General features: G+C 46.5%; 1 protein-coding gene across 1 annotated transcript in view; it reads left to right on the top strand.

Moving 5' to 3' along the window:
- Nucleotides 1–489: 489 nt before the first annotated feature.
- The window catches only part of WBSCR16 (Williams-Beuren syndrome chromosome region 16), a gene marked incomplete at its 5' end in the record, with an annotated part of 13,059 nt that continues 3,089 nt past the window's right edge, over nucleotides 490–10,459 (top strand). The window contains 8 exons of the mRNA XM_010141957.1: nucleotides 490–619; nucleotides 2,299–2,427; nucleotides 3,256–3,322; nucleotides 4,425–4,476; nucleotides 6,168–6,252; nucleotides 7,240–7,421; nucleotides 8,886–8,970; nucleotides 9,987–10,160. Of these exons, the coding sequence (XP_010140259.1) occupies nucleotides 490–619; nucleotides 2,299–2,427; nucleotides 3,256–3,322; nucleotides 4,425–4,476; nucleotides 6,168–6,252; nucleotides 7,240–7,421; nucleotides 8,886–8,970; nucleotides 9,987–10,160 (904 nt within the window). The remainder of the gene's footprint in view (nucleotides 620–2,298; nucleotides 2,428–3,255; nucleotides 3,323–4,424; nucleotides 4,477–6,167; nucleotides 6,253–7,239; nucleotides 7,422–8,885; nucleotides 8,971–9,986; nucleotides 10,161–10,459) is intronic.

Raw genomic sequence — 10,459 nt, 5'->3', positions numbered from 1 at the left:
ACCTTTGAAAGGCTTCAGCAGTCTGAGTGCAGGACTTGGCCGTGATTCGGGTTTTGTAAATTGATACAGCGGTAGGGATCAGGGTGGGTTTTGGTATGACTACGGTAATACACAGTTTGGAAAATATAAATAGTTCTATGGCTTTGTCAGAGGCGCGAGAGGGGAACTGGTATTTACTGGAGAAGTGTTTGCTGTGTCTTTCATGGCCACTCTTACCATGATGAAGTTGGCAGCTGATGCTGAAAATCACATTATTCTTTTGTCTGCATGTTTCAAACATCACGTTGAACACAAGGAAGGTCAGACCTGTTGTATGGGCCTTTTTTTTAGCAAAAGGACTTAAAGTATTCTCTTAGTATCCCTTGTTGTTGGGCCTGGCTTTTTTTTTAATTTATTTGGTCTTTCCATTGTGTTCGAATGGGTCCAGAATAACACAAAAATAAGCCACAGTTTATAACTGAATGGTGTGTTTTTTCGTTGTCTTCAAAGATCTCCTCTGCTGCCTGCGGTTATGGATTCACACTGCTGGCCTCTCGAACCACGGACATCACCAAAGTGTGGGGCATGGGGCTGAACAAGGACTCCCAGCTTGGATTCCAGAGGAGCAGAAGAGATCGCAGTAAGGGTTGAAGTATTTTAAAGGCTTAGATGGTGGCACTACAGGATTCATGTGATGTGGAAACTGCGTTAGAAGGTGTGAAAACTGGGTAGGAGGTGCTGATGCAGAGCGTTGGGCTGGTTTTGTTTGGCTTTTTTTAAGAGGTCTTTTTTTGGAACTTAGCTGTGGTTTTGTCTGCCCTGTATTGGTCCAGGTGTGTGTCTGTTCTGTGCACCGACATTCTTGCCTGGATGGAACTCAGATCTAAGTAACTTGTTTCTGCAGAAGCGTGTGTGTTGGTTAAGGTGTTGCTTGATTGTTTGATAGTAGACAACATGGTGGACTAGTTAGTAAAACAGTTTTGGGAAGATGGTTCACTCACTTCTGCTGCCTTTGCACCTATAAACTAATTTCCTTTCCCACAGAGATCATCTTACACAGTCAGTGGAATTTTTTGAGAAGCTGTAAAGGGTTTGTTTTAATATCAAATGGTGTTTTGAAGGAAAAGCATGTGATTCAGCTGTTCTGTCTTATACCGGGCTTACAGACACTTCTAAGGCTTCTGACTTCAAGGTGGTTGTAATTCATGCTCTTACCTTAGCTATTTCTAAGCTAAACTACTAATAATTTACTCTCCTCTTCCTTAGCCACCCCATTGCCTCTTTTCTCCAAAACCCCAGAGCTATCAGTGGGGATTACCACAGATCCTTGTTGTGTTTGTTGCTCTGCTGGAAGGAGCAGAGAGAGAGAAAAAGGATTTTTGCTCTGTGACTTCCACGTCTCTCTAGACAGATCCAAACTTTGCTGCCTTCCAGTTCCTGCTGCACCGCACGTCAGGGCCGCGCTGTTTGCAAACACCGATGCGATGCCTGTCGGTGCATCAAGTAGTGCCTTACTGTAGAAGGGTAGATTTTCTGGGGTTTTTAAACTGCAGGCAGTCAGAACTGGGTAAAGCACTGCTATACGTGAGCAGAGCCCTGCTTGGGCCCTCTGGGATTTGATTGCTCTTGTTACAGTGGCTTTCTTTGATATTAAAGCTTTTTATCTCCCCTTAACCTTTTCCCTAGTACTGATTTATGTTTTGCTGTTCTTTTTTTCCCCCAGTTGACTGTTACTGAGTTGTCTTTTTCTAGTACAGCCTGTCATTTTCTTTTGTAAACGTTAGATCTCTTATCCCTTGTGGAGCCGGGCTAGCTAATGTTTCTCTCATTCCTTTTTTCTAAAAGGACCTTTAATCTACTGTTCTTTAAATATGAAACCCTAAGATTTTTTTGCTCACCTTTCGCTCTCTCTTTTTGTGATCACTGCTATTACACCTAATTCGCAGTATCCCCAGCTGCACCAGTTCGAGCTTGGAGCTGAGCTCTAATAATCCAGCCTTATTCACCGGGGTGGCTGAACATAGGCTGAAAGCCTCAGTTTCCCCATTCTGCCTTAATACTGTTTAGCCTCTGGGTATGGTGCGGTTTGGATTAGGCAGTGATTGTTGGCTTCAACCATCCCAATGGCTTTTCAGTTCTTCCCTGCTGATGAATGCCAGTCAGCCTTTTACTTTGGTTAGTGTCCTGGCCTTCTAAACTGTATCTGCCTTTGTGACAAAATAGAAGTGAGCGTGTGTATGCACAACAGGATCAGCAAAAATGTGATGAATTTGCTTTGTGGAAGCTACCGACTTTTTGAACGTCTCTTTTTTCCTTAAGCTAAGGGCTATGAATATGTCTTGGAACCATCTCCAATTCCACTACCACTGGAGAAGCCGCAGCAGACTCGAGTCCTGCAGGTGTCCTGTGGGAGAGCCCACTCCCTGGTCCTGACAGACAGTGAAGGAGGTACAGTATATCACTGTGCTGGTGACAAGGATGCCTGGCTGCTTTTATTAGAAGCTCCGAACAAGATTGTCTTCTGTCCCTTAGAGCTGGCCCCCGGACGGGCTGTCTGCACTGCACATGTCGTGGAGGGGGCTGTTGGCCTTTATGGGATTGCTCCCTGGAGGGAGGGCCCTGAGCTGGGAACCCTGCGTTCAGCTCTGCTTGGCTCAAGCTGTAGATGTGTTGGAAGCTTATGTGCTAGGAGTGTTGCGAACCAGAGTTTATATATCTAGCCCAGGCCTCACTGGAGTGTAGCCTGTTTGTCTAGTTCAGTCGGTTTTGGAATGCCAGTAGTCATCTGTTCCCTTCCCCTTGAAACCCCAGGGAGCCACACGATTAATTAATAGGCTTTTCTGCAGAAGATCCTGTTTTCAATTGGCTCTCCACGTCCCTGGGAATTCTCGGTGCAGTGGCTTCAGTGCTGCGCTGAGCGATCCAGCACTGCTTATCGGTGGGTGAGCTGGTTGGTTGTTGATTTAACACTCCTATGGGAGCACTGATCTATTTCTGAGTCTCCTTGGCAACAGCGGGATGAACTAGGCAATTACTGACAAACAGCCAGTGGGCTCCAGGTACCGCTGCTGTGCTTGCAACTACATCACCCTGATACTGTTGACAAAAATGGATTCAGTCACTTGAATTTAAGTGGACTTGGTTTGAAGAAAGCTTACACCAGTTTTTACAGTACTGTGCTCCACCTTCATACTGAGGGCCGCATGGAAATATTTTGTTAGTCTTTCAGGCCATTGGACAGTAATAAAACTAGCGCATTTTATCCCTGTTTTTCAGTTTTCACAATGGGAAACAATTCTTACGGACAGTGTGGTCGGAAGGTTGTTGAAGATGAAACTTACAGGTGAGAATCCAAATATCCTGAACTTCCTTAATGTTAAAAATATAATTGCATGAAAACAACTCTACAGAAAAGCCTGGAGGTGGGAAAAATCTGGAAGTATAAAGATGCTGTTTAGGATGAAGGAGTTTGGGAACAAGCTTTTATGCTGCAGGCGTCATATAAACAGTCTGGCTTTAAACCTGAGCTGGGCACGAGCACTCCTCTGATCATACTCACAAAAGACAGAAGGATGTCAGCATGTCGCAGTGTTCGCAGGGCATAGTGAGGAAACCCAAGCTTCTTAACCTGCTTGAGGTAATTGGTGTTAGTAGTCGGTCCCCTCTCGGAGTGCAGGTGCTATTCCTGGGGGTGTACGAACTGCCTTCTAATGATGGAGGCGTCCTTCTGTGGGATCTCTTTGCTCTAACTGCCTTTGAATCTGTAGTGCTTGTCCTTTACAGGCTTCTTGTGGGCCACACCAAAGCATGTTCTGAAAGTGCTCTGTAAGACAATAGTCATGTAAGTAGATGGTGGGAATATGGTGAAAGTTACTAATTCCCTGGCAGGGCCTACAAGAGATCTTGCTCCTTGCTCTCTCTGTGATCCACAAGACTTGGTCTGTAGAGTTTAAGAAAACAGCTGTAATGTAGCTAGGCTTTTTTCACCTTGATACTGGAAGTTAGTTGTTGGATTGTTCAGAATGCCTGTTTTTGTGTAGGAATGACATTAACGCTACACCGTGCTCTGGGCTCCTGGTTCATCTCTAGATCAGTGTAGTGTTTATATAGGTACTGCAGTATTATCTTGTGTCTGAGCTCATCCTAGACTAGGGCATGTGTTTGAGGATTGCTCCACCCCCAGCTCCCATGGGAGGATATATTTCCAAAGGGACAGTTCTTAACTTCTTCAGTAACAGAACGCAAAATTACTTTCCTTCTTTGTGCAGTAACTTTACAGTGGAACTATGCTCTTTAGATATGTAAGAGAACATGGGAAAGAATCTCTCTTGTACTAGCAAAGTGGCTGTCAGTAAAGGCAGGTCTGTCTTCACGTTTTCAGTTGCAGCCGCTGAAATGCTCTGTGTTGCTTTTTCTCTTCTCGGTGGTCATTTGGTGGTGCCCAGTGACAGCCATCTAATTCATCAGCTGAAGGAGTTTGACAGCAGAGTTGTCCAGGTAGGAGGATCACCTGAACTGGATTCTGAGGGTGGATTGAAAACTGGCTGAACAGCTGAGCACAGAGGGTAGTAATGACTGGCACAAAGACTAGTTAAATACCAGTTACTAGTGCTGTATCCCAGAGGTCAGTACTGTTTCCGATCCTGTTTAATGTTTTCACAAATGATCTGGATGATGGGACAGAGTTGTACCCTCAGCGAGTTTGCAGATGAGGTAGAACTGGGAGGAGAAGCTGATACACCGGAAGGTGATGGTGCCATCCAGAGGCTGGAGAAATGGGCCGACATGAACCTCATGAAGTTCAGCAAGTCCTGCAGCCCCAGACACCACTATGTGCTGTGCACTGGCTGGCTGGGAAGCAGCTCTGCAGAAAAGGCCCTGGGAGTGTTGGTGGGCACCAAGCTGACAGTGAGCCAGCAGCATGCCCTTGCTGTGGAGGAGCAAGTGGTATCCTGGGCTCCATTAGAAGGAGCGTTGCCAGCAGGTCGAGAAAGGTGGTCCTTCCCTTCTGCTCAGGAGTGGTGAGGCCACACTTGGAGTATTGGGTCCATTTGTGGGCTCCCCAGTACAAGAGAGACTTAGGCATACTGTACAGAGTCACCATTAAGGTGACGAAGGGACTGGAGTGGCAGAGAGCTTGTTCTGATAACTCATCTCTTCCTGTCCAGACTTCTTGCTCTTGTTCCCCCTTGGTCACTTTTGTGTCACTTGGGAACTGTTTTATTTTGAGTCTTGTCTTCCTTCTTTCAAAAGTGAGCTGTGAGACCCTCCGCTTAGACTTGCCAGCATTTCCCTAGGGCAGGTTTTGCAGAGAGCGAGGCACTACAGAGCAGCGTAAGTGCTGCTGAGCCTGCATGTGTCTGCAGTACTTCCAGGCACGGGGGCAGTTCTCTAGCATGTCTGTGCCGCTGCAGCAGTACTCGTGGGCAAACACTGCTCTGCTTCCATGCAGCCTCCTGGAGGGGAAGGGCCACGTGATGGGAGTGTGCTGTGCTACAGCCTAATGATGTTTTGAATTGGGCTGGTCAACTTCGGTTTGGATTTTTCATGATGTTGTTTCTTTTAAGAGAGTTGAATCATCGGTACCTGTTTGGTCTTTGATGACAGCAGTTACATGCCTAATACTCTTGGTAGTCCCTCTCTTAACTTGTGGAATGAATACCTTTAATCTCTGGCTAATTTTTAACGTCTGCTTTTGAAGATCTTGGCTTGAATTGATGCCAAGCCTGTGGCAGGCATGATTGCTAGTTCAACAGAAATGTCAGTTTGAGAGCAGATGTGTTCCGAGAGCGCTTACATGGCACGGAATCAATAGCAGTTTGCAGCTGGCATCGAGAGCCATGTGGTAGCACTCTGGGAAAGGAGATCTCTTATTTACCCTTTGCTGTTTTATTGTGTTGTACTGCTGAATTGAGCTTTCTGTTAACTAGGCCTTGTTTTGGATCTCGGAACAAATCAACTGCAGCATCACTTACTAAAAGAAAATGCTGCTGTTTCTTGTGCTGAGATGTGCTGTTCTGAGCCTTCCCTGTCTGTAGAGCTGCTTGATCGGGAGAGAAAAGTAAAAATCTGAGCTGATGGGCATTGTAGAGGTTCATAGCTGAATTTGTCTGCCAGAAATGCTTTGTTAAATTGATTCTGAACACATGATCTTTCCTGACCAGCTCTGACTTGCTGTCTGTGTGCAGGTTGTGTGCGGGCAGGACCACAGTTTGTTTAGAACCAAGAAAGGGACGGTCTATGCCTGCGGATGGGGAGCTGATGGACAAACAGGTAGGAGCTCAGCCTGGCTTGCACTTCAGTGAATCGATGGATGCAGCAAGCTGTCCTAATGCAGAGCTTGTGATGTGTATCTGTCATGCCTGTGCCAACAGAAAGGGGTGGTATGTTTCCAGCTGTGTGCAGATGTTCTCAGTACTCCTATGTAACCAGACAATCCCATTTGTATTTAGAGGAGCTTTAGGATGCCACGCTGGCAGTCCAAGCCTGCAGTCTGAGGAGAATGTGCCTGCTGTTAAAAGCTACTGAGGGGATGGGGAAGTGGCATGGGAAAGTTGGCTTCCTGGTGCGGTGCAGGCTTTGCCTTCCCGATTCTCATTTTGGGGTCCATTTTGCTTCTTGCTCCTTTTGAACTAACAGAGACCTTCAACAGCTACTGCTCTGTTAACCCTGGATCTTTGGCCAGGCCAAAGATTCTGGTGGCTTCTGCTGTCGAAGAACTTCCTCATAACCCTTTCTACTGTTCCATCCTTCTGCTGCTCTTGCAGCTGAGTTCTTCCCATGTGTGGACATACTGTAGCCCATCTTGTTTCTGTCATCTATATTCTGTCTTCTTTGTTGTGTAGAGCATTTGCTACCCAGCCTCTTTCGCCACTTCACCCACTGCTGTCTAAATGGGTTGCGGTGTGCTCCTGGCTCTCCTTGCAGAAGACAGGGTGCAACTGGTTTGTGAAACCTCCCTTCTGTTGGGCTATCTGCCCAGCTTGGTTACTGCTCTCAAACACTGTGGTCTGTGCAGACGAGAGATGAGGCTGTTTTCTGGGTTTGATTGAATAAAATTGTTTTGTACCCTAGAGAGGTAGCTTTGGACGGAACTGGAGTTTGTGGCTGCTTGTCCATCAAGGCTGATGGCTAAGAGATACAGGCATTCTTTTGGGGGAGGGTGATTGAATTGTAACATGACAAAATGGTCCTGTGTAGGCATTGAAATTGTGTCTAGAAAAAAATTCTTTATCATCTCTCTACTTTTTTTTCTTTCAGGTCTTGGACACTACGACATCACCAGTGTTCCTACCAAGCTCCGTGGTGACATTGCTGGAGTGAACATTATCCAGGTCTCTTCCTATGGGGACTGTTGTCTGGCTGTTTCAGATGAAGGAGATATCTTTGGCTGGGGAAATTCAGAGTACTTGCAGTTGGCATGTGTCACAGAAACTACACAGGTCAGTTGGCCTGGGGGCGTGTTTTTACATGGTTCAGCTCAGCTGCTGCGCACAGTTAAAAATTACACCCTTCTCCCTGCTCTGTGTTTTCTTGACAGTGGTGTAAATCAATATAAACTAACGCCACTGGCAGGCTGGGTTTACCTCTGCTTACACAACCAATCTGTCTGAACTGTTTGTATAGCTGTAGGGCAGGATGTTTCCCAGCTATTGACAGGCAAAGGCTTGCGGCATTTCCCCCCACTTTGTTAGTCTGTTGTAAAGGAAGAGTACATCCCATGTTCTCCTTTCCCCATCCCATGGGCTTTGCATCAAACTGAGATCTAGCCTGAGGATAGATCTTGGTGCTGGTTTTGGGACAGGAAGTAGTCTTTTGGCTGGCTGATCTGGAGTCTCGGGTGGTCATGCTCTGAGCATGGCCTTGGACAGGAAGATCCCTGGAAGTCCCTTCCAACAGCCAGTATGGAGGTGGGTTTTTCACTAACAACCATAGCAGGTTTATAGCTGAGTCCTAAACGAATCCCAGTGTCTCACAGATAAAAATCTTTTTGCACAAACTTATGTGGGGCAAAAATACAGTGTTAACTTGACAGAAAGTGTTGTAGTACTGAGGTAATTAGGCAGATGGTCTCCTTGTACAGTCGCTTTAGGAAATGGAGTCAGGGAATTAATTAATACCTGAGCTATTCTTGGCAGAAGGCTAAGAGCAGACAATTGCATTAGTACGGCTTTAGCAAAATAGGTGCCTTTGTTTCCTGTGCCTCTCCTGATGTATCTTTAATGTGGGGCTAATTACCAAGACCCATAAGGGTTGATGACAATGACCAGGTCAAGCAGTGCAGTCATTTCCTGGCTGGGTGTGTGAGGGAGGTCAGAGGGGTCCGAGGTGGATGAATAGTGTGTTTGCCACAGCAGGAGTTTGAGGTACAGCGTAGATAAAGTCCAAATGGTGGAACAGCAGAGCTGGATGTTACCTGATGAAATCCAAGGTCCCTGTTCACATGTGTCAAGCCGTGTAGGTTTCCGTCGTGTTGAACTGTACCGAAGAAGGGTGATTTTCTTGGAGTGGTTTTTCCCTAGTGTATTCGAAGAACCTGGTCTGTGGTGGCATCTAGTGACCTTGTCCATTGTGAGATCTTGCACTTGTGCTCACCAATTGACCTTCCCGTTGTGTCTGACTAGAGCCAGGGGTGTGAGCAGCCGTTAAGCACTCCCAGCTTTGTTGCCGTGCATGTCAGCTTTCCAGGGGGTAACATTTCCACCTGCACTCTCAGCCTTAATGACTTTCATGTAGTTTTTTAAATCCAGGGACTCACACTTGTTCTGTTATTCAGGCAGAAAAGGTTGTCGATATCAGGAGTTCAGTGTGTGTGAGCTCTAACCAGAACTAGGGAACAACTCAAAAATGTGGGTCTAGTTTGCAGTCTACATTGTCTCTAACAACTCTGTTGCAACCTCATACAGGTGAATGTTCCCAGACATTTGCCATTCAAGATTGGGAAGATAAAGGAGGCTGCGTGTGGAGGGACTGGTAATGTTGTGCTGACAGGTGAGTTCACCTTTACAGTCACCCTCTTTAGTGCAGGGCCATGCAGTAGGTGGGTTGTACCTTCATGGAGCAAGCACCTTGTTTACTGGGAACAGGAAAGTCCTCTCTGTTAGGAGGAAAGGTGGGAGACTGGGAAACCCGTGGTTTGGGAGTGCACTAGGGGACTTGCTTTCACTAGCACAGAACGTTGCTCCCAGTGCTGCTGTGAGTGCTTCTGCAAACGGAACAGCAGCCTGGCTGCTGCTTGTGGTTCCAGTCTTGCTTGCTGATCACACGGGCCATGTAATGGAGATGGGCGGAGGGAGGAAGTAGGGCAACACTTGAGAGAAAGAAGAGACCTTCAGACTCAATATAAATCTGACACGTAAATAAATTGTGATAAACTAGGCTGGAAAGTAGAGTTCTAAGAACAGCAAAGCTCTGCTGTAGGTTTCCTAATGAATACCAGTGGCCAGGGGAGCACGACTCAAAAGTCACCAAGTAAAGGAACGAGGGAGAGGATTATACTGCTTTTATGAAGGATCATCTCCAGGAAGATGTTCATCTGTATGATATGGTTGTGATGACAAGACATTTGAGCTTCTAGTGTGGAGGGAGCAGAGCTGGCAGACAGAGCAACTGCCGCTGTCCTGTGCTCTCTGCTGCCTTTCCCAGGCACCCAGTTGAAGGCAGGATGCCGGGCAGAGTGACTAGTGCTGCTGGTTTGGCCATGCCTCCAAAGAACAGGCAGTCGACCTCTGTCCCACCAGTCACTAAGCTGAAGTATTTTATCCAGCCCACACTATGTTGGCATTGTTTTCCCAGGAAAGTTTTGCCTCCAAAGCTTGATCTGTTTGCCCAGCGTAGGGAAAAATGAAGGTGTTTGGAGGAGAATGCATTGTTCGCAAATGTTAAATAATCGGAAGATGCAAGACTGCTGTGGCAGAGAGGAAAATACCCTTCAGAGCTGATTAACTCTCAGTCGTGGCATGGATTTCACAGACTTTCTTACTGAATGTTTTCTTATTGTAATACAGAAGAAGGAAATGTTTTTGTCTGGGGATATGGAATTCTTGGGAAAGGACCGAACCTAATAGAGACAGCGGTGCCAGAGATGATCCCACCCAGCCTTTTTGGCTGGTCAGACTTCAATCCAGATGTCCGCGTTGCTCACGTTCGCTGTGGACTCAGCCACTTTGCGGCACTTACAAGTAAGTTTCTAGTCCTGCTGTCAGGGAGAAGCCACGTTGCCATATTATTGGCAGTTAGAAGGGAAACAAGGAACCATCCATCTGGCTTAAAGCACTCTGGGGTGCGACGGGAGGGGTGGGCAGTGCTTTTGCAGGGGTCAGCGTCATTTCTAACACAGGTGCTGCACTAACTTCCACTTTATTTAAGAAAGTGTTATTTGTCTAAAGGGAACAAATTCCCTTGCACAGGAAACCTGGGAAGGTTTTTTCATTTCCGTGGACAGAGTAAGTCAGTCAGTTGCACTTTTGAAACAGCAGGA

Source organism: Buceros rhinoceros, unplaced genomic scaffold (genome assembly GCF_000710305.1).
Source record: "Buceros rhinoceros silvestris isolate BGI_N320 unplaced genomic scaffold, ASM71030v1 scaffold16388, whole genome shotgun sequence".
Classification (NCBI taxonomy): Eukaryota; Metazoa; Chordata; class Aves; order Bucerotiformes; family Bucerotidae; genus Buceros; species Buceros rhinoceros.
Note: the sequence above shows the minus strand (reverse complement) of the source record. Positions and strands in the feature narration are given on the sequence as shown.